The sequence below is a fragment of the Triturus cristatus genome, chromosome 7 (genome assembly GCF_964204655.1).
Source record: "Triturus cristatus chromosome 7, aTriCri1.1, whole genome shotgun sequence".
Taxonomy (NCBI): domain Eukaryota; kingdom Metazoa; phylum Chordata; class Amphibia; order Caudata; family Salamandridae; genus Triturus; species Triturus cristatus.
Window position 1 is genome coordinate 1,777,587,016 of NC_140590.1, and position 22,934 is coordinate 1,777,609,949.

The 22,934-nt window shown below is 49.5% G+C and overlaps 1 protein-coding gene across 1 annotated transcript in view; it reads left to right on the forward strand.

The window, feature by feature from the left end:
- Positions 1-22,934, forward strand: part of LOC146813084 (uncharacterized) — a 122,203-nt gene that overhangs the window by 51,158 nt on the left and 48,111 nt on the right. Inside the window, exon 5 of the mRNA XM_085620069.1 lies at positions 912-1,025. Coding sequence (XP_085476195.1) covers positions 912-1,025 — 114 coding nt within the window. The remainder of the gene's footprint in view (positions 1-911; positions 1,026-22,934) is intronic.

Sequence of the window (22,934 nt, forward strand, 5' to 3'; positions counted from 1 at the left end):
CTCTCTCCTGGGCTGAAGGAGAGTTGTAAGGCTCCCTGGGCTGGAACAGAGTGGGATGGCTTTGTTGCACTCTCCTGTTTAGGGGAAAAGTAGTTTGGCTTTCCTGCTCTCTCCTGAGCGGGAGGAGCTTTTTTGTGGCTCAGTGGAGAAAGAGAAATATTGCTCTAGTGCGGTCTCCAGAACTGCAGAAGCAGTAAGACTTCAAAGCTCTCTAATGAGATGTAATAACATTGTTGACTGCTGATATTTCCTCTGCTGGTGAAGCATTGTATGGCTCAGCTGCTCCCTTCATGCTTCGTGTAGGTCCTCTACTCGTGGCTGGGCTGGAGGAGAGCTATAATTCTTCTTTGCTCTCTCCTGCATGGTGAAGAGTAGTTTGGCTTCACTGCTGTCTCCTGGACTTTCACTGCTTTACAGAGATGAGGGAGAGCAGAATGGCTCCACTGCTGTGTCTGTGGTGGCTTTCTTGGCTGAACTGCAGCAGAGTTGTATGACTTGGCTGCTCACCTGGGCTCACTAGAGTGATATGGCTAAAAGACATATCTGCTGGAATGGAGTACAGTACTGAAGCTGCAAAGGCCTATCTGTAGAGGAGTGATCAAGGGAGTTATATTCCTTCCATGCAGGGTGCTGGAGAGTTGTTGGGCCTCCAGTGCTCTCTCTTTGTTATAATCCCATTAGCATTACCTTGTCATTTCCTGAACATCTTGTAGTACATGGTCTGGCGGTGCCCTGGTGTTCCTTTTTGCCTTTGGAGATTTTGGTCTCCAAAACAATGCACACACAGCTAGTTTCACTCTCCACTTGTGTTTCATTCTGCATGTCATTCTGTTAACATTGTGGATGGTGACAGCCCAGAGCTGCAAAATGTGTGAAGGAAATCAACAATTGTAGATGTGTTTTCTTCACAGGTAACGATCACACAGATTTTGACGCTTCCTTCAGATTGCAAAGGAAGACAAAATTGCACTGGAGAGATCCAGTGGTGTCGGAAAGAAGCAAAGTTGAGGATGATCTTGATGCAGGTGAGAAACAGCTAATAGAATATTTCCTGATTAAAAATTAAATGTATTTCCTGAACTCACACCTGTAGACAATGGGTGAACTGGAATGAGCCGCTACTTTCTGGTCCAGGCTAGGGGGCTGCTGCAGGCAGGCGCATCTTATATTCATGGATTGGCGCAACTGTGGTGGCTATTGTGCATCCACCCTTCACTTGTAATATACTGAGCCAACAGCCGTCATGTAGCCCATAAACCAAGGTGGAAGCCGAACAGAAGCATAACTATGAGCTGAACCCTCAGATGAAACTTTGTGGCGGTTGCGGAACGGGTGCAATGAGTTAGTCCCTCCCTCCCACCCCATTCCTCCTAGTGAGTGTTTGTGGGTTGTGTCTCTCCGCCAAGAGAATTATGAAAAGATGGAACCAGAAGGTTCCTTTTTACGAAACAGTTTTGAAACATATTGCATAACAGGTTTTACAAGCAATTCATATAAACTAGGATTACAGTTTAGCATGGCCTCACGCCACTTTCCAAACTGTTACAAAAGAACAAAGGTCCTAGATCAATATTTCAAAGAGAATTATTTCTCAACAATCGTCATTTAACAATTCTGAGCTTATAGTATTCAGCTCATGGTTACGCAAAACCATTACCAATTAAGAATGTATGATGTGCAATAGAAAATTTCATTCACAACAATATGTATTTATTTGGTTAAAAAAAAAGTTCAGAAACCAAGAGGTTTCAAAAGGAAAAGGAAGAAAGGGTTGCTCCAAGGGAACGTGCAAAAAGTGGTGTTTTGATAGAGCACAGGAAATTCAAGAAAAAGGGTGATCAAGGGACATATAAATTACAAAACTCTGCATGGGACTGATAACAAAAAAACAGTCTTAGTAGCCTGGCCAAACACAATATAGATACACTTTGGTTTTCATGATTCACAAAAGTACAAGGGATATATCTCCTTGAGCTGCATGGGGCAGGGTATGGGGGGCAAATTGGTCCAGGTCAAGAGGGGGGTGGCGTCGACGTTTCGATCCGACTTAATGGCCTAAGAGGGAAATTTCAACCTCAGCCACGTGGATCTTCCTCAGGACGTGGGACTAGAATGGGACAACACTCAGAGTGTAGCGGGTAAAATTAAGCCCGGTAGTTGGCCACCCGAAATAATGGTCAAAATTATGTCAGCAATCTCAGTATATAAGAGCTCTGATATAGCCTCTCTGAGTATGCCAGGGCTCATACCATTGTAGTGTTTGAATATTTGCAGTCCCCTTATGTTGCCACATTTCTGCAGATCTACATACTGGGGATGAAGGTAGTTGTAAGCACTAGTTCAGTGTTAGAATGCCCTTTAGAGTCTGTGCAAACCTACTTGCATGTTTTAAGGATTTTCAACAACTCTTCTCTAATCTTTTCCCATACTGAGAAATGTTGGAAATTTACTCCTGACAATGGCAGACGTAAACCTTCTTCCAGAGTTGGGGAAAATGGTTGGAGGGAAAGCAAACTTGCAAACACTCGGATTTTCACAAGAGCCAATCTACACATGCATATTTGCTCATGCTAAAATGCAGTTCAAATATTTTCTAGGAGTACTATTTCTTGTCCTACTTCTGTAAATTCTTGTGAATTCACAAAAGCCGTATAGATGCACTTAATGGAAGGACATATACCATGTGTGCACTTTTGAGACTTATTTTAATAATTGGGCCTCTAATTTGGTCTGGCGTTGACAGTGACCTTTTGTGTTTATTAAAATTCTGTCTCTATATATCGGCTGGCTTCACTGTGAGTGACAGCATCATGCTCTTTCACAAGGAGCGTATTGGCACACAAAGTCGTTTTGTTCTGTGCCAGTAACTACTGTGGCAGTGTGTGCTTTGAGACCAAAAACTATTTTTGCTTTTGCCAATGTTTTTTATAATAGTGAGGTCCCGTTAGCTCCCACACCAATAAGGTTTTACAAAAACCCTGCCAAAACAAGTCACACATTGACAAAACTAAAAAGCTGACCACCATTTTCAGACCAACTGGCGTTGCCAATACTTGTTTATTTTTGTTTCCCATAATCTTATTGAAACTAGTTACACTGTTTTTCCATTATAAACATTTTGGGGAAATACTAGCATGCATCAACAAGTTACTAAAAGATGCTGCAAAGAAATGGTACCTGACATTTTACAGTAGTTTAGCAAAAAAAATGTTTTTCCTGCTTTCATTTTTTTATGAACATTTTATTTTGAAAGCAAAGAATAATCAAATATTTGCATCAAATCAGAGAGCATTCTGGGAGCATTATACATAGCCTCATATTGCCGAACTTTGAAAACGTGTGTACACATTTTTATACTGGAACCACTGTCAGTAGCGCAGTCAGAGTTTACAGCATTCACTTAGAGCGCTCACCCTAATAATAAAGGTTTTCAATTAATGAACCATAAAAAGAAGTTTGAACAGCATTAACATGTGGGCAACAATATTATTTTAACTGCATACAGTGCCCTTCCCTGATCCATAATGTGGTACTGCAAACTGGCAGCCAAAGGGTTTGTGCTGCAGGGGGTTGGGCCTACTTGTCCCAAGGACAAAATACACATGGAAACTTTTTGCCCTTGACCCCAAACAATATGTCATAGGCGTTGGGCTATAGGAATTCCACATCCCTGCATTTGTAACCCAGGTCCGTTGACTTTTTGTTAGGTCACCCCATTGATTATAATGGTTACTTTCCAAACTGTAGCATTTTCCTTCACATTGACTCAGGAACTTTTAGCCATTGGCTTGATGGCAATATAAAAGTCATTTTGCACCAACCCAAGAAATATGTTTATATAACATTCTTCTTAGGTTTTTTCTTCTGCCTGCATTGAAATGTATGAGGGACTATTTTACATCTGAATAGTGCACTCTGTCATGAGACATTTAATACTTTATCTGATCAATCCATTGCATGCATAAAGGAATCTTTTTTATTTTATTATTGTTTTGCACTGCAGCAGGCATTTTTTTAAATTTGAGTGTGACCGTCAACCTTATTGGCTTTGCCAACGCTTTTTATAATGTATAAGTCAAAGTACAAGTCTCAATGCATATTGCTGTTTATTGAAAACTTAATAGTGTCTGAAAGTAAATGTTCTCTATGTAATGACCAGTCACTCTGCAACGAGACCAACATCACTGAATATTTTGATGAACACTGCCCCTCATACATTTTCCGGCCATCATAGAAACCTTGATTGATCCAAAACACTGCTACACCCTCTGCTCTCTACAAAACCATACTTCTTTCTCCCATACTCCAAAGCAACATCATAAAGGGGAGGAGTTGCCATTCTCAACAAATCACTCAAGGCTGCCCCTGTCTGACACCCATGCCTCTCTCTCACCCTCTTTTAAATACTGGTTAACATCAATCCTCTCCCCTTCTAAGGTGTGAGAAGTTGGCCTGGCATATGCTGTCCACTAGTTATAGGGGACACCTTGCACCAGTCCAATTCGACTCTTATGGTGATAGGTTAAAAGACAACCTTTAAAGAAAGCTATCCTAGTGGTAGCTGTGGAGAGCAGCCTTCAGGCTAAGTCTTGAAGGAGTGTTAAGCTTATTGTTTTACCATAGATAACCTCTTGAATAACCAATTGAAAGAGTAGTCCACACAGGTATATATATAAAATATATGTATTTATTCTAAGAATAATCCCACTAGTCTCTTTATGAGGCTGGAGGTAAAGATACAATTCAAACAAGCATTGATAGTTACAATAAATAGCACTGGAATCATAGGGCCCCAGGGGGGGACCAAACCATATATCAAAAAAGTGGTATAAGAGCCACAGCAATTCTACAGACAATGCCTAGGTCATTTAGGGTCGCTGTCGGGATCTCTATTAAAGCCTATAGAGAATGTCGCGTTTGAATTTTACAAGATTAAAAACACTTCTAGCAGGAGTTCAAGTTCAAGAGTTTAGAGTTAAGCTTTTAAAGGGCCCACACCCACGAGAGTACCGAGGTACCACTGTTACCTGCCCCAGGGAAGCCGGGTGCATAGGTCGTTTTCGATGTCGGGTCGCGGGCTGATTTTCAATGGCAAAACGTGAAGAACTGCTGCTAGCAAGAAGCGTCGTCGATGTCGTGAAGATTGAAGATGTAGATCTTGAAGAGAAGGACCTGAAAGCAGAGGGGACAGAGTCTGGGTCACGGCACAGTGACCAGGGGTCTCAGGAGAAAGAGCCCTTCAATGTCGGGTGCTTCCAAGTGGAAGATGGGTAGCTTGGATCGTCAGCCACGGGGTCCAGGAGGCTTCAAGGAAGGCCAGCTTCTGGAGGGCGACTGTTCCACGAAGGATGAGGGTCGCTGCGGTGTTAGTGTCCGGATTGGATCCACTAAGCCTTGGCAACCGCAACCCACGCAAGAATCACAAAACAGCTACTGGTGCAGACCCACAAGGTCTGAGCGAGGTCTCCAGCGAGGAGTCTGAAGAGCAGGCCTGGAGCAACCAGGAGAACTCTTGGAAGTGAAGATTGACCTCCGACAGGGCCCACCAGTCGAGAGACAAGGGACCGCGGGAGGCAGCAATTTGGCGTGCGTAAAGATGCGCCCACGGGTAGCCGGAGTGGGCTAGGGCGTCGATCTTTGGCACAGATGATGCTGAGAGGTTGGCTCAATAATGGGCCAAAGCACAACTTCCTCACTCGTCGGGTTTGTGTGCTGTGCAAGAGGTGGCCGGTGTCCTGGGGTATTGGGGATCTCGGCAACCACGGGGTCTACCGTGCTGAGCTTTGCTGTGCACACTCACTGGCCTCTGGGATGCTTGGAAACCCACCTCAAGGTAGGTAAGAGTCGTCGATGTCCGTAGGAGCAGCGAAGTTCCAACCGGGTCACTTGCAGTGTTTCAGGTGCCTGCCAAGCAGGGGGGTAACTCCTTTACCCCAAGGGAGATTTCTTCATTCAGCTGTGCGGCAGCAAGTCGAAGTTCAAGTCTGTAAAGTCCAAGAATAATCTGAGACTCTGGGAACCCTGTATTCACCTTTATCCATGGATTAGGGGAGTGTCCAGATCAGAGCCCACCAATGAGAGTTCAGGCGGGAAAGGGTGGCTACACCCTCTTCCCTTTGTGTGTTTTCCCGCCTGGGCAGGGGACAGGATGCCCCTGAACCGGTTTGAGGCGGTGTATGCAGAAGTAGGCACTGGAGAAGCCTACGTGCAAGTCTGAAAGACATCCTATGGTGCACCCACCCAGTTCCAATCCACATAGTCTGTCTGTCTGTCCCTATTGTCCAGCTGCCGTGGCTGGAGTTCTGCCCAGCAACAGGCAGCCAGAGTCATGTGGGTGGCGGGTAGCATCCATTTTGTACTACGTGTGCACTTTTAAATTGGTGTCTAAAATCTGCCGCTTTTACCATATCGCCCCTCTAGCAGGGGGGAATCATGCCCTCACTTCCATGGTTGGATTGTGGGTATGATTCCTACATGTTTGACGCCAAACACGATATGGTTCTGTGCAGCCACTCTTAAGTTATCGTGCTATCGCGATTACTCTGCGGTTAAGAGTATATGGTATGGCTGCACTACAAACAACCTCGCACTAGTTTTAATGAAGGTTGCAGAGGGGCCCTACTCAGTTAGGGGTCCCCTCTCACACATATCTCCGCACCCTGCCTTGTAGGATTAGCAAGGCCTGCTTTAGGGGTGACCTATGAGAATATAGGTGTTGTAAATAGGTGGGATACAGGGTACCTGTATCCCTGTAAGGGGTGCAAGCACCACCTTACCCAGACTACAGTAGTGGTCTGGTGGTGTCAGTTTGTATGGCTGTCCCAGGGGTGGCACAATAAGTGCTGCAGCCCCTGGTAGGCCTCTGAGGGACCCATGCCCTGGGTATCTAGGGTACCATTTACAAGGGGCTGACACGGTGTTCTCAGTATCCAATTGGGATGTACCTAGGGTACTCACATCAGTTTAGAGAGGAAGCAGATAGACTGGGGTCCTGGATAGCAGGGCCACAGCCTGGCTAGAGTCAGAAAACAGTCAAAACATCAGCAAAAAGTTGGGGGCAACTATGCAGTCGATGCCACTCTCCTACATAAGTGATTGTGCTAACGCTTTACCACCCTCCAAGGAGCATAGACTCTTCCTTTAAAAGCCTGGACAATGTCCTGGAATCAATAACACCCAACACTTCCTCATTGCTTGTTCCGGTCTAGGGAAGACCTGACCTGGCAGTTCGGGTTGGACTGTTCCCACGGGAAGCAGGGTCAAGACTGATTTGCATGGGTCCAAACTGGAGTGGCATGGTGAGCAAACAAACTATGGCTTTATCTCAGATTTGTGACTGGGGGTAAATGTGTGACAATGTTCAGCATTCCACCCATCATCTTTTTGTGCTACTTTTACACAGTTGGCATTTTCTTGATCTTACCATTTGGTGCCTGCAGCCTATGTCCTTGGTCACATGACTGTGAGTATAGCAGTAGATGGCCTTTGTGTATTACTCCCAGACAATGAGACAAAGGGGGACGAGGTGTTGACAGGATGGGCCATTCTGCCAGGGTGGAAGGGGTGTAACCGTTCCCTGTCCCTCCTACATTTCAAAGGAGCTGCCTCAGCACACTCACAAAAAACTTCACACTAGCCTTTTGTCACCTCAGACCCGTTGGAGCCTAGAAAGGTGGGAAGGACATTTCAGAACCATCTGTGGGGGGAAACACCAGAAGATTCTTCTACTTCAAAGCTGTCACCAGGTATACAAATTGGACTTTTGGACCCACTCCACAGTACACACCTGGACCTACAGAAGGACTACCTTGTACTCCAGAGGCCTACCATGCTGCTTGAGGCCTGCCTTGTTTCTCAAAGTACTGTCCTGCTGCTTTAGGCTTGCTTTCTTCCTCCGAGAACTGCCCTGCTGCTTGAGGCCTACTGTGTTGCTTGAAGGAGAGAGGACCCTGAACCAGGGCTCGAAAAATCAGAAAAATTGTACTAGTCCTGCAGGTCTAGTCCCTTGGAAAATCCCCTCGACCTCACTGCAGCCTACTTGACCTCCGTCTCTGAAAACGAAGCAAAAGTGACAAGATAACAAGATTTAAAGGCATCTTTATTGCTCATTCCCTTTGTGAGCAATAAAAAGGCCTTTAAATCTTGTTATCTTGTCACTTCTGCTCCGTTTTCAAAGACAGAGGATAAAAGTTGATTTGTCTTCCTACCCGCCAGAAAGGGCGAGTAGGACCTAAAAATAGCTCGTCCTCATCAATTCTCTCTCGCAAATGCGAGTGGGCGAGTGGATTTGTCGAGCCCTGCTGAACCTAGGACTGCCAGATTGACTCCAAGTGTCAGTTGGCTGACCTGTTCTGAGCTACAGGGACACAACAAGCTCCAGAGGCCTCCCTGCAACTGCCCAGCTGCAACAGGACCTGCAACCGGACCAGCCTGAACTCTGCTGGTCTCTGCTAGAGTAAATGCCTGATCCCCAGGAATTGCCTACTCAGGTCCCGGACCCTTGGCTCTCATCCTTTGAGTTCCTCCTGTAAAATCCTGACGTTTTCAATTCTGCTCATTGACTTTGAGAAAGTAACTTTTTCAGAGGGACTAACCTGGTCACTTGTATCCGGTCTGCACTCCATTGCAGTCAACCTCAACTTGTGACTTTGTCCCTGTCTAGTGCGGCCAGAAACCCACAGTAAGCGATTTCGGCCTCTAGGGGCTATTTTTTACTTAAACGTTTAAAATTGCAAATCTCCGTTTCTAGTAATTGGATTTTTGTTATTCTGGTCTCATTTTATTTATTAAATGATACTCAATTTTTCTAAATTGGTGTGGGATATCTCTTGGGTTGTGTTTCACTTTATTGCTGTTTGTGTGCTGCATAAATACTTAACACGGTACCTCTAAGCTGAGGATGACTGCCAGAGGGTTAAGCACAGGTTAATTTTGTGACTTCAGTGGTTCATCCTGACAAGGATTGTGGTTGTTGCTAAAGAAGGGTTTTGACCCACAAACACAAAAACACAATTTCTTACACATCCCAATCTTTTCTCATCTTCTGCATTCTCTGGTATCAGACTGACATAAGTACGTGGATAGCTTTTTTCACGGGTTCGTGATCAACTCTTTTTAAAACAGAGGTCTTATACTTTCCCTCCTCCTCCAGAACTCCCTCCACTTTTAGCTGCTACAACACTCTCCATGAACACACTTACCTTTGTCACAAAGGCCACAAACTTAGGGATACTCTTCAGATCATTCATTAAAAAGTTAATATAAGCAGAATCTGTCGTCTCATCCCTTTTCAAATTGATTCCCTCACTGCTTGTTAACAAATGGACTCTTGCAGTAGTCTAATGTACTCCCTTCTTCATCATGCCTTCGCTCCTCTAGTCAAGGTTCAAAAATGTGCCTCTGGAATATTTTCCAATCTCTCCTGAAACAAACACACTTCCTTCTATTAACATCACGCTCTCTGCCAAGTACAGTGCCCTTTCCAAACTCTTAACACTGGTCTTCAAAACCACACATGAATAGGCCTCAAGCTACCTCTCCGGGACTATATCTAATATATCATTTTAGGAATAAGTCAATTATCAGCAATAGTGAGACAGCTGTCCCAGCGATCTGGCTAAAAAATTAGGCATTGTGGAGCCTTGATCTGCACCTCCGGCTGGTAAACGCTCTTATCTATAATTCACCTGTGGACGTCCTGCTGTTCCTTCTCCGACTCTTCTATTGGCACTGCCAAGGTGCAGTGGCTAACCTGGATGTTAATTCCACGAAAAGAAGTCATGAAGAGTGTGCAAAATGATCATCTAAAAGAATACATGATGTTTCTAGTATGATGGTAAATACCCCCGCCCTCCCTGTAACCTCCCCTCTCTCCCCAGTCTATCAAGGATACTGAATACTATATATATGAGTGCTGGTGATGTTCCCCTACTATGGAAGGTACATTTCTAGGTACCCCAATTGGTGATGCAAATAGTTTCATTTAAAAATATATATATTTTAGAAGTTTTGTAACGCGCTACACACACTTTTGACCTGTAGTCTCTGACTACTATTCAAAGGAACCACATCACTAGTGAGACCTCTACCCGGACAGAGACAGAAGCCCCAGGAAAGATGCACACCAAATTCTGAGCAGTGTTCTAAATGTGCCATGTTAATTATGTGTGCAAAACCTCTGGCGATGGGTAACAGAGGGTAGAATCTTGAAACATGTTTTGCCCTTTGCATAGGGTTTAAAAAGAAACATTTATTGGGAGATGTGATGGTGTTAATTTGAAGTTTATTTGTTGTTGTTTTAGTCTTTTTCAATACAAAGGGCATCTCTGAGCAGGTGGTGGAAGCTACTGGATAGTCAAGAAGGCACGTGAGAAAAACAGAAGATTAGCACCTAGAGCGAAACTGCTTTACTAGTGGCAGATTGTTCGTTAGGCATAGTGGCTCCTTCTCACCAATTACTAACAGACGCCACTCACTGCATGCCCTCCTCCCAAGGATCATGCCCTGATGCTCAGGTTTTTAATGCAAAGAGTTCTCCGCATGCACTGATTAAATGATTTTCTTACAACATCAACACCTTTTAGCAAAGATGGTAACGTCACCCCTGCGATCCCTGAAGCACATAAGCCTTTAGCGAATGCTCTTCGGGAGCAGACAGGGAAGCAGCCTTGATTAACTGATGGCCCTGGGGTGTTTTTTCACACATTGCGCCACAGGGCTAAAGATCATGCCTGATACTCTTCTGGACTGTTTGATGAGATGTGTGTGCATGTAATGTACTGTATCTGCCCTCATCCTGGACCTTCAAGCCTCCTCACAACCTCCACCCCAGAGACCAACAGAAGGAAAGCAACATTTTCTTGCACTCGCAGTGCAAACGATAACCTTAACTTCTTCAAAGTGCAGGTGCAAAAAGAAGGTTGCACATAAAGAAGGTGATAGCAGTGAGTGACTTTGAATCAATGTGTTCAGTCTGAGGCGAATGTTTGATGAAATTCCGCATGCGTTTTTCATGGGGATTAACCTTTACAACGCAGTCATTACATCGCACTACCTTTACAACGCAGTCATTACAACGCAACATCCTTTACATCGCATGCCATTACAACGCAGCCATTTTACATCGCATGTCACTACAACGCATGTCATTACAACGCATGTCACTACAACGCATGCCATTACCACACAATATAAGGTAAGTAATGGGGAATAGTAATTTTTACACCTCCCCTATCCAACACTTACCCTACTGTTGCACTCACTGGAGTGGGAATAGTAATTTCTACCCCTACACCATCCAACACTTAACCTACTGTTGCACTCACTGGAGTGGGAATTGAAATTTTTTACCCCTACACTATCCAACACTTACCCTACTGTTGCCCTAAAAGTAATATGCATTGTAATGGTATATTTTAATGGTATGCATTGTAATGGAATGCGTTGTAAATGTAGTTTCTAAAAATGGGTTGTGATGGCATGCGATGTAAAATCATGCATTGTAATGGATGTTGCGATGTAAAAACTGTGTTGTAAAGGTATGCGTTGTAAATGTTTGCGTTGTATCGTCATACATTCGTTTTTCACGTGTGCCTTAGGAACTCCGTCATTTGAACTAATGCATCTTTAGCACGCATTTGTTCAGCTCGCAAGTCGTTTTAACGACTTGCCCTAGGGGGGGCGCTGGATATTGTAATAGTTAGATTTACTATTCCAAATCAAGTCTGCGCAACAGTAAGGAAGGTGTGAGACTTTAATCCCAACACCACTCCATCATTGCGCCCCCCTAAAGCAAGTCGTTGTAACAACTTGAGTGCAGAACGATTGCGTGCTAAAGATGCATTCGTTCTGTTGCCGGCGCTGTGAAGGCACAGTGTGATTCCAGCTTCGTCCTAAAGGACGTTTCCTGTCTGATGCATCTCTCTCAGGATGGGGTTGTGTCACAACCAAAGCACAGAGCAGAGCTCTGTGTGAAAAAGAGGAGCTGGATCCTGGAGAATGGGCTAACCCTCCAAGAGAAACAGGCAAGAAGACTAGGGGACCAGCTTCTAAACAGATGCCAAGTCAGAACCCCTCTTCTCAGGAAGGGGACTTATTATTCTCAAAGGAAACTGAGCCTGAAGAGGTTGAGCCTTACCAGGCACATCTCTTGAGCCCAGAGGGTCCCTCGAGCATGGCTCTGTGCCAGGGACAAGGATGCCAGGGACAAGAAACCTGTCCCACTCTTGAGACCCTGAGGCAGCAAACTGCTGCACAGGAAAAGGATGATATCAGTGACACCCACAGGAACTATTGGGAGGATGGACTCCTATACACTGAGGCCAGAGACTCCAAACCTGGTACAACCAGGAGAGTGGTAGCACCTCAGAGGTTTAGAGAGTTTCTCTTTACTTTAGCCATGATATCCCCTTAGCTGGGCACCATGGCCGGGATAAAACTTGGAGTAAATTGCTTAATCACGTCTACTGGCCAGGGATGTCTCAGAAGGTGAAGGACCTTTGTCAGGTCTGTGTCACCTGTCAATCCAGTGGCTTAGGAAACCACCGGAAGGTCCCTTTGATTCCACTTCCAGTGGTTGAGGTACCCTTTAAAAGGGTAGGGGTCGATATTGTTGGCCACCTGGACCCTCCAAAAGCCTCAGGGAAAAAATATATTATGGCGGTAGTGGATCATCATACCAGGTACCCTAAAGCTATCCCCCTAACGGCCACCACTGCCCCAGTGGTGGCAAAAGCCCTTGTTGTTTTCACCAGGGTTGGTTTCCCTAAGGAGGTATTATCAGACAGAGCTACCAACTTCATGTCTGCATACTTAAACCATGTGTGGGAGGAGTGTGAAGTGATCACAGGTTCACTACACTATACTACCCACAAACCAATGGCCTGGTGGAGAGTTTCAACCAGACATTGAAAGGCATGATTAGTTGACTCCCTGAAAAACTCAGAAGGAAGATGGGGTGTCCTACTTCCATGCCTGCTTTTTTCCTACAGGGAAGTTCCACAGAAGGGAGTGGGGTTCTCACCCTTTGAACTTCTGTTTGGGCACCCTGTTGGAGGTCCTCTGAGTCTTGTAAGAGTACATGGAAAAATCAAGCCAGACCTTCAGGTCGGCCAAGAGCTTCAAAACCAGTAGTATGAGCACAAGGCTGCTTTGGTAGAATTGAAACCAGGGTATAAGGTATGGGTATTAGTGCCTGTGCTCCCTAGGGCCCTCCAAGATAAGTGGAGTGGGCCCTACTCTGTCCTTGAAAGAAGAGGTGAGGTCACCTATCAGGTGGACCTTGGCAGTTGCAAGCATCCCAAAAGGGTGATACATGTGAACCATCTGAAGCCCTATTATGTCAGAGCTGATGTGATTGTGGACAAGTAAGTAAAGAAAGTAAACTCCCTTGCCCTGATAGTGGGGGGCACTGGTTCTATGGCTCCTTTTTATTTCTCGCCTACGCAGCGCGCATGCGCTGCATAGGAGGAGACCTTTAGTAATTGATTCGGTTTTTCACCCAAAAACGTGCACGCATTGCATTGCTTTCAGTGGCAACGCGGGCACGTTTGGCGATTCCCTTGCTGGAGCGAGCTTTGAAACCATCTGTTTGTAATTAACTTGCAAACAGATGGTTCCCTCTGCTCGCTCCCGCAAGGGAAACAGGCGCAGGCCCCCTCCCCTTTCCCCTCACCCTGCTGCCTCCTGCTCTTTCAGCGTGAGGCGCACGCTTGTTTACTTTCACCACAGTAGCTTTGACATGTTTCTGACATTGTCCACAAGGTGGGGCTGTTCCCACAAGCTCTAAGTGTACTGTATACAATCAAACAACTGTAGTGGCATGTGCAATTATCAAGGACTGGGAGGAAAACATGCACATGATGCATTCAAATATAAAAGCTCTAAAGAGGCAAAACGTTCCTTTACACGCTGTGACCAAGCACATTAAACTGATGACATGAAAACAAGTCTGGGCAGAGAGATTACGCCTCCGTTAAATAAGACCTACCTTTTCTGGATAGCCTGCCTTAAGAAGACATTCCAAGCGTGAAGTGTGAATAGGCACTATTCGCAAACGTTTTCAATGCAGGAATACTTTCTTCAATTATCAAAGCGAGGTATAAACACATCTACAAAAAGAATCCAAGGACATGAACCAGTAACGTCTGGATAATATAACTCTACTGTCAATCTTAGAAAATAGATAATAAAGTGATGCTATACAATTAAATCTATATTTAGTTGTAGCCAAAGGAAAATCCTTTGCACCAAGGAACGGTGTTGAATCCTCACTAAGGCATATAATCGGACATAAGAAGCCATAAAGATGTTTGAGTTACAGCCACGAAAATAAACTACTACTCCGAGAAGATGCTCTCGTTTCCAAAAGCATAAAAAAATGTTATTTAAAGTCTCATAGAAAAGTAAGGAAACTCAGTCCCTGATCACACCAAAATCATATTTTCAAATTGCTCGTTATAAGCAAAACAAATATTTTTCATTCGAAGTCGATGCATCAAACCGCTGTTCGGCTACGTTTTCCACCAACCCTTTATTGCCTTCATCCCTCCGCCCCACAGTCGTTGGTCACCAAAGAACTGTGATTTATGTGAAGATTATTTGCTCTACGAAATTATTTAAGGATGATGTGAGTACAAGAACTGAAATATAAGAATGATTTGTATGACATGGTCCATATGTTCCACCACACCGATCCATATCTGGGAATTGAACAAACCTGTCCCCATGCCTAGCACTTTGAAACAAGCATTGGCATAGCCAATAGGTCTCGCCTTTGGGACCTTATAAGTGTTTAGCCATGCAACACTTGATGTTGTTGCACCAAGGATATTGTGCTGGATAACTAAACACTTATAAGGTCCCAAAGGTGAGACCTATTGGCTATGCCAATGCTTGTTGAATAAGTGCTTGTACCTCTTCCTGCAGAAGCTTGAGAGGTTCTCTGCTGCGATTGTGGGTGCAGGGTGAGATGTGAGGAGGTTGGGGTTGAGAAGTTCTAGGCAGTAACCATGGCCAAGCTCTGCTAACACCTACTGACGTGAATTCCTCCCAGGGTGGAGGAAATACTGCAGTTTTTCCTACATAGGTGTTGTGTGATCTGGGGAGAGGCGGGGCGAGACAGCATTTGAAAGTGGAGGCCTGCCTCTGTTCGTGACTTTTTTGTTGTTGCCCCTGTAGGCCACCTGGTGCAACCTAATACTGGCTGCTGGCTGAATGAGTTTTATTGCCTCAGCATGAGCGGTGGAATCATGGTAGGCGGCCTTGGAGCCTCCCTAACCTGCTGCTTCCAAAAGGAGCCTCGAGCCGATGGGGTCTGAGAGGCTCCCATGGACCTGCCAATGTCGTTGTTCTCCTTTAGCCCTTCTTTTTCGTCAACCTGGGCCCAAAAAGATTATCCCTATCAAAGGGCAGACTGAGGAGAAGCTGTTCGTCCTCCTGCTTGTAGCCTGAAATACAGAGCCATGTGAGAACATTTGGTTTTGTCCCTCCCCTCCCTTCTAGGAATCTGTCTGCAATGTCAAGGGCACAGTAGATAGTGGCATTAGATATACTAGGGGGAGCCTCTGGATTCACAGTGGCTTTAGAGATACTCAGTGCCCTCTGAAGCTATCTCCTCTTCCCTCTTCCTGAATTCCTCTGAATATGCTTGACTAGCTAGCTCATGCATCTCATCCCACAATGCACTGTCATAGCGGGAGAGGGGACCCACAGAGTTGGCTATCCTCTAATGGGTAAAAGGTCCTGCAGTCACAAGATCATCTCTGCAGAGGTGCCTTTCAACGCTGGTCGTGGTCAGGGGGAGCCTCTGGATTCACACTGCAGGTGCCGTCGTGGAGATCAGGAGAGGTCTGCCAATGCTGGACTCGAGGTCAGGATCGCTCGGGAGACCTCACTGGACAGACGAGCCACTCAGACTAGGGCCGTGGGTGTTGGGTGCAAAGAGGGCAGGAGTCACGGTTCCTGCTGGATCAGGTGCCCTTGGAGTAGTTTTCTTCTGGACAGGTCTGCTGTCCATGGGAGATTGAAGACTTTTTCGAAGGCAGCAGTCCTTCCAGGGTTTTCAGAGGTTGCTGGCTTCAAGACAGGTCGCAGGTTCGTTGAAGCTGGAGACAGGCCAGTTGGACTGGGGCCAGGGCAGTCATCATCTTCAGTCTTCTCTGCAGGGATGTCTTCTTTCTTCTTAGGTCATCGCAGATCTAGTTTCCAGGTCTGGGGGAGCCACCTAAATACAACATTTAGGGGTGTTCTTATGGAAGTCGCAGGTAAGGCCCTCATCCTCCTTGACCTGTCTGCAGCCTTCGACACCGTCTCTCAACGCTCACTAATCACCAGACTACTCAACGCCGGCATACAGGGAACTGCCCTGGACTGGATCGTTTGTTCCTCACCGGTAGAAGCCAAAGGATCAGACTACCGCCCTTCCTGTCCGCCCCCACTGACATCACCTGCGGAGTACCACAGGGGTCATCTCTGAGCCAGACCCTCTTCAACATCTACATGACCCACCTCGCAGACATCGTCCGACAACACGGCCTCAGCATCGTATCCTACGCTGACACCCAGCTCATCCTCTCCCTCACCAAAGACCTCACCACCACAAAACTGAACTTCCAGAGAGGAATGCAAGAAGTGGTAGTCTGGATGACCAACAGCTGCCTAAAACTCAACACCAAGAAAACAGAAGTCCTTGTCCTTGGAACTACTCCTTCAGCATGGGGCAACACCTGGTGGCCCACCGCCCTCGGAAGCCCACCTACCCCCTCAGACCACGCCAAGAATCTCGGCATAATAAAGGGTCTTGTAACCTCAGGTAAGGTGCCCATTGGCCTTAATCAACCAATCAATAAGGGTATTGTAGCGCGCTTACAATACCCTGATTGATTGATTGATTAAGGCCAATGGGCACCTTACCTGAAGTTACTACACCCTGTATTATGCCACCCTTCTGTGGGAGGGGGCATAGACCTAGCCCTGATTGAAGGGTTCCCCCGTCTTCAAGATGGCGGGGACTGAAGGATGTGCTTCACCTCGGCTCCCCGACCTTAGGGGTGGAGTTGGCAGAGGTGTACACACCTCCTATTCGTCTAGGTTTTCCAGACCAAAACTAGGATGTAAACCGGGAGCTGTCATCTGCTTTTAGCAGGAGAGGGTAGGGGTCGCATTACAAAGGCGGCAAGCCTTTGAAGTTTCCTCTTTGAGCACTGGCCCATCGTGGTGGAGGAGGTGTAACACCTCTGCCCAGGATGTGCATTGTTTTTGATCCCAGAGAGAAGAGGCTATCCACTCAGGGGTTCAGAAACATGGGTGTGTGTGTGGCAGGCTGACTAAAGCCAGTCAGTGCCCACACCAGTGTCGGTAGGTTTTCAGGGGGTATCCGTGTGGATTTATTTCAAGGAGCTGTTTGGTACCAAATACTCCTGGTTTCAGTGAAGCAACCATGGTGCTGGGGAATTCGAGCTGTCGAGTATCCAGCCCATGTACTTCTTTTTTTTTTTTTTTTTTTTATTAACAAATTTTTATTTTCGGCATCAAGGACAATGTCAAGGATGATACACAACAGTGCATTGAACATGGCATCGATAACATCAATCAGGGAAGCATTGACAAGCAGATGTAAAGACCCCCCCCTCCACCCCCATCCCCCGCCCCCGCCCCCCGCACCCCCACTCCTCAAACCATGCCCCCAGCCATTTCCCCCATATCTTGCGGAATTTTTTGGGGCAGCCCCGGGCAGCGTATAACGACCGCTCCTGGGCCGCACACCAATCCACCCCTCTACTCCAAGTAGCCCTTCTAGGTGGGTCTGGCTGTGACCACACGGCCGCTATATCCCTTTTAGCTACCATTAGGGCAGTAGTGATAAAATACTTGTCGTTACGGGACCCATCCAGCCCGTCCGTGATGCCCAGCAGAGCCATTTTAGGCTCATGGGGGACCTCCCATCCCAGGACCTCCGCTAGGTCGGTCTCAATCGCTGCCCAGTAGTCCTCCAGGCGGGAGCAAGACCACACCATATGGAAGAAATCCGCCGGAGCCACCCCACAGCGAGCGCAGGAGGCGTCCACGCGGAGGCCCGCCCGGTAGAGGCGGTCCGGAGTCAGGTAAGCGGCGTGGAGGTAATAGAGCTGGATGAGCCGCAGCCTAGCGGAGGTGGTGAGCGATCGAGGGGCCATAAGGGCGTCCCTCCAATCCGCGTCATCTAGGGGTCCCACCCAGACCTCCCATCGCTGCCTCAGTCCAGTCCAGTCTACCGGGGTATTGTTAATCAGGGATTTGTAAATGCGGGATATTCCACCCTTCCCCAGGCACCCCAACATCACCTGAGCTTCAGGTGGGCTATGAGAAGGCAATCTGGAGTCGAGAGGGACGTGGGCCCGAACCGCATGGCGTAGCTGAAGGTAGCGATAGAATTGGGAAGACTGCAGCGAGAAGCGAGTCTGAAGCTCCTGGAAGGAACACATGTGGCTCCCCCGCCATATATCGCCTAGAGTGGAGATCCCTAGGAGATCCCGTTGCCGAAAACCCGCCAGTCCCACCACCTCCCGAAGCCATGTCCCGTGCCACAGCGGTGTGAGCTGTGTTTTCGTCCCCGACCATCGAGTGTGCCTCAGAGCTGCACGCCACGCGAGAAAAGGGGCCCGCACGACGCCAGGGAGCGACAGGGGGACCGATGCTCCATAGAGCATGTTTTGGATAGAGGAGAATCCGAGGCATTGCACCTCGAGGCGGTAGGCCGGATCGCTCCATCCACTTGAGAACCAGTCGTGGATCACCAGCAGCTGGGTGGCCAAGTAATATAGATATAGGTTAGTCATGCTCAGGCCGCCGTCGTAGGAGGGGACCCTGCAGCGATCTAAGGCCAGCCGGGGCCTGCCGCCGCCCCAGAGGAATTTGACCACCATCTTATCCAGTTCCCGGAACCACGGGCGCGGAAAGGAGCACGGGGTGTTTTGTAGCATGTACAGAAACTTGGGGAGGATCATCATCTTATAAAGGGCGACTCTCCCCAACGGATTCAATGGGAGTGTCTGCCACCGGAGCATATCTGATCTGGTTTTGTTGACTATGGGAGCCACATTGAGGACCCAGCAGAGTTCCGGAAGGAGGGTGACCCAGATCCCCAGGTATTTAAAGGAGAGTCTCCGGAGGGGAATGTCCGATTGCCAGTCGAAACAGTCCCGTGACGGGTGTAGCGGGACTAGAACGGATTTTTTAGGGTTCAGGTGAAGACCCGACGCTTGGCCAAACCGACGGAGGATCCGGCGGACCCGGGGCCCCGAGGTCGCTGGATCAGAGAGATAGAGGAGGACGTCGTCCGCATACAGGGCGATCTTATCGGGGGTCATACCTGGCCAGTCCCACCCGCGAAGAGCGGGATCCGAGCGAATCAAGACCGCCAGGGGCTCCATGGCCAGAGCGAAAAGGAGGGGCGAGAGCGGACATCCCTGGCGCGTTCCTCGACCTATGGGAAACGGGCGGGATAGAGCTCCGTTGACTAAAACACGGGCCCGCGGGCTCGCGTATAGGACCGCAACCATGGCACGGAACTGGGGGCCGAAGCCCATATGCTCCAGGACCTCGCCCAGGTACTCCCACCCCACTGAGTCGAAGGCCTTTTCAAAGTCGACCAGCAGGAGGGCCAGATAGGGGGAGAGGCGGCTGCGGTGCACTAGAGCGAGGTGCAGGCGCCGCAGGCAGTGTCTGGTCCCCCGTTCCGGCATGAATCCACATTGGTCCGGGTGGACCAGGGAGGCAAGAGATGGGCGCAGCCGCTGCGCGAGGACCGTGGCATAGATTTTGAGCTCGGTGTTGATAAGGGATATCGGTCGGTAATCCGAGCAGGACTCTGAAGGGGGCTGCGTCTTAGGTAGGACAACTATGGTTGCTGTGTCCGTCTCGGGCCGGAACGAACCCTTCTCCACCGCGTCCGCAAACAGGTCCAGAAGCCTCGGGGCCAGAGTCTCCCGATAGTGAGCGTAGTATTCCTGAGGGAACCCATCAGGTCCCGGGGTTTTCCCGGGCGCCAGGCGGCTGATCGCGGCCTCGATCTCCTGCAGCTCGATAGGTGAGTCGAGGGTCTCTGAAACCTCGGGCAGCAGCCGCTTGAGCACCGCTCCATTCGTCCCCAGCAACTCCTCCAGGGAGAGCGTGGACGGCCGGCGTCGGTACAGCCGGGAGTAATAGCCAGCGAACGCCTGGGCCATCGCCACCGAGGCTGTGTGGAGGCCGCCCGCAGAGTCTGCGATGGCTGGAATAATCCTGCCTGCCCGAGGGTAAGTGGCCAGCCGGTGGAGAAGAGTGCCGTTTTTGTCCCCCCAGCCGTATACCCGGGCCACCGAGGAGCGCCACAACGTCTTTGCCGCCTCCAGGGAGTGTAGGCGAATTTCTTCCCGCAGGAAGGCCAAGCGACGCGACCGGGTGCTGTCTCCCAACTCCCCCAGGTTGCGCTCCAGTTCCAAGGCTTGAGCTTCGCAATCCGCGAGTTTCCGGGATTGAGCTCGCCGTTGCAGATGCCCCTAAGCGGCCCCCCGAATAGTCGCCTTGCCGGCCTCCCACAGGACAGCAGGGGAGGAGACGGAGCCCGCGTTGTGAGAGTAATAATCGGCTATCTCGCCACCGATCACCCTCCGAAAAGCCTTGTCGTGGAGGAACCAAGCGTTCAAACGCCACATTGGACGGGCAGAGAGGGGGGGGGCCAAGAGCCAGGAGCACCGGCGAGTGGTCCGAGAGGCCCCTCGGGAGAATGCGCGCATCCTGCACTCCGGCACAGTCGGTAGATGGGACGAAGATGAGGTCGATCCGGGTAAGGGAGTGATGTGCCGCCGACGTGTGGGTGTACTGGCGAGCCCGCGGGTGCCAGATCCTCCAAACATCACAGAGGCCCTGAGATTCGGCCCAGGTCGAAAGCTGCTTTGCCCGAGCGACGCGGGCCAGGGATACCGAACCTGTCGAGTCCAGATGGGGCGCGTAGACCGCATTAAAATCCCCGCCGAGGATGAGAGAACCCGCCGGAAGCTTCGGGAGGAGGTCCCCGGCGTAAGAGAGGGCCGACGACAGGAGGGAGGGAGCCGTGTAGAGGGACATCAGGGTGAGGGGTCGCCCTTCCAGAGTACCACATACCACCACCACCATGCCCAGGGGGTCCAAGTGCACCTGGGTCAGGACGAAGGGAAAGGATTTGCGGAGCAGGATAGCTACCCCTCGGGACCCCCGCGCAAAACCGGAGTGCCACACCCTGTCATAACCATAGCGGGACAGAAAAGGACAGTTATTGCCCAGAAGGTGAGTCTCTTGGAGGAGGAGCACATCAATCTCCGCGCGTTGCGCATATTTGAGGACCGCCATGCGCTTAAAACGGTCTAGAAGACCATTAACGTTCCAGGACAGTACACGCACGGCGGCCCTAGGAACAGGTGGGTCAGCCATAGTCCAGGACAGAAGAGGGGGCCATTGGAGGCGCGGCTGGGCACGCCCCTACAAGGAAGGGACAGCGGGACATCGGGCAGAAGAGCAGGTCAAATAGTACAAGATGCCTTGGCACAACAACAAAGAAGGAGTAACCCCCATCAACAAAACCTTCCCCATGAGGAAGAAACAACCCCAAACCAACCCCAAACCCCCATCCCCCACCCTATACTTCGAAAACAGAAGCATCTGTCGCCCGAACCAAGTGAAAGAACCACCAAGCTAGAACGCTCGGGCTTGAGCACTAGTGGACCCCTGGTACAACGGAAATCAAGCCTGATTCACCTGCCCTGGCCAAGAGCAACATTAACAGCGGAGCACTCCAGCCCCCGCCCGGGCACCCCACACCCCCCCCTCCCAAAGAAACACAGAGAGTCAAATGGCAGGACTGCGTGAGAGGTCTGAAGTATCCACCAAGTCAGCCGGGTGGGTCGCAGGGCCCGTAAGCCGGGGCGACACGGCCCGTCGCCCGTCAGCCGCGGGACTGGCGGGCGTAGTCGAGGAGGCAGAAGATGCTCTCGACCCCCGGTGCGGCCGTCCCCCAGAGCACGTGGTGATCACCTCCTCCGCCGTGCGCTCCCGGGGTAACGTGCGGTGCCGCCGGCGGGTCTTCGATGTCCGGGGCCTCCCCCGTCCCCCCTGCACACCCGCAGGCGAGCCGCGCCCAGAGCGGTGCAGAGGATGCTCTTCTGTCAGCCAGGACCAGGCCGCTCGTGGCGTGTCGAAGAACAATGTCTTGTGCTGGAAAATGACCCGGAGGCGGGCCGGAAACTGGAGCTGGTACTGGAGGCCCAGCGAACGCATCTTCTGCTTCACTTCAGTGTAGGAGCGGCGCAGTTCTTGAACTTCGCGAGTGTAGTCCGGGAAGATCATAATTTTGTGGTTTTGGTAGTGGAGGGTGTCAGTGCGCCGGGCCTCGCGGAGAATGGCGTCTCTGTCTCTGAAATTCAAGAGTTTGAGGATGAATGGCCGGGGGGGCGCCCCAGGGAGCCTGGGGGCCAGGGCGCGATGAGCCCTCTCCACCACGAACGAAGCAGAGAGGCTGTCCGCCGGCATCCAGGATCGGAACCAGCGTTCCATAAAGTCATCCACCCGGCCCGATTCGACCCCTTCCGGGAAACCCACCAGGCGCAGGTTGCTGCGCCGAGCGCGGTTTTCTGCATCTTCGACCCGGCGATGTAGCTCCTTAGAGTGGGTGGTCAGCTCCCGAACCTGGTCCTGGAGATGGCGGATGTCATCCTCCGCGGTGGATAATCTGGATTCGGCTTCCGAGATGCGGGTGGTGGCATTCCGCAGGTCCTGCCGGAGGAGAGCAACATCCACCTTGACCTCTCCCACCATGCCTTCAAGGGATGCACGGGATGAGTTGATGGCCTGCAGGATGGCAGCAAGGTCCGCAGCGGGGGCCGGGGCCGGTTCGCCAGTGGGGCCAGACCCCTTTTCAGAGGTCGTGAATTTGTCCATCCTGG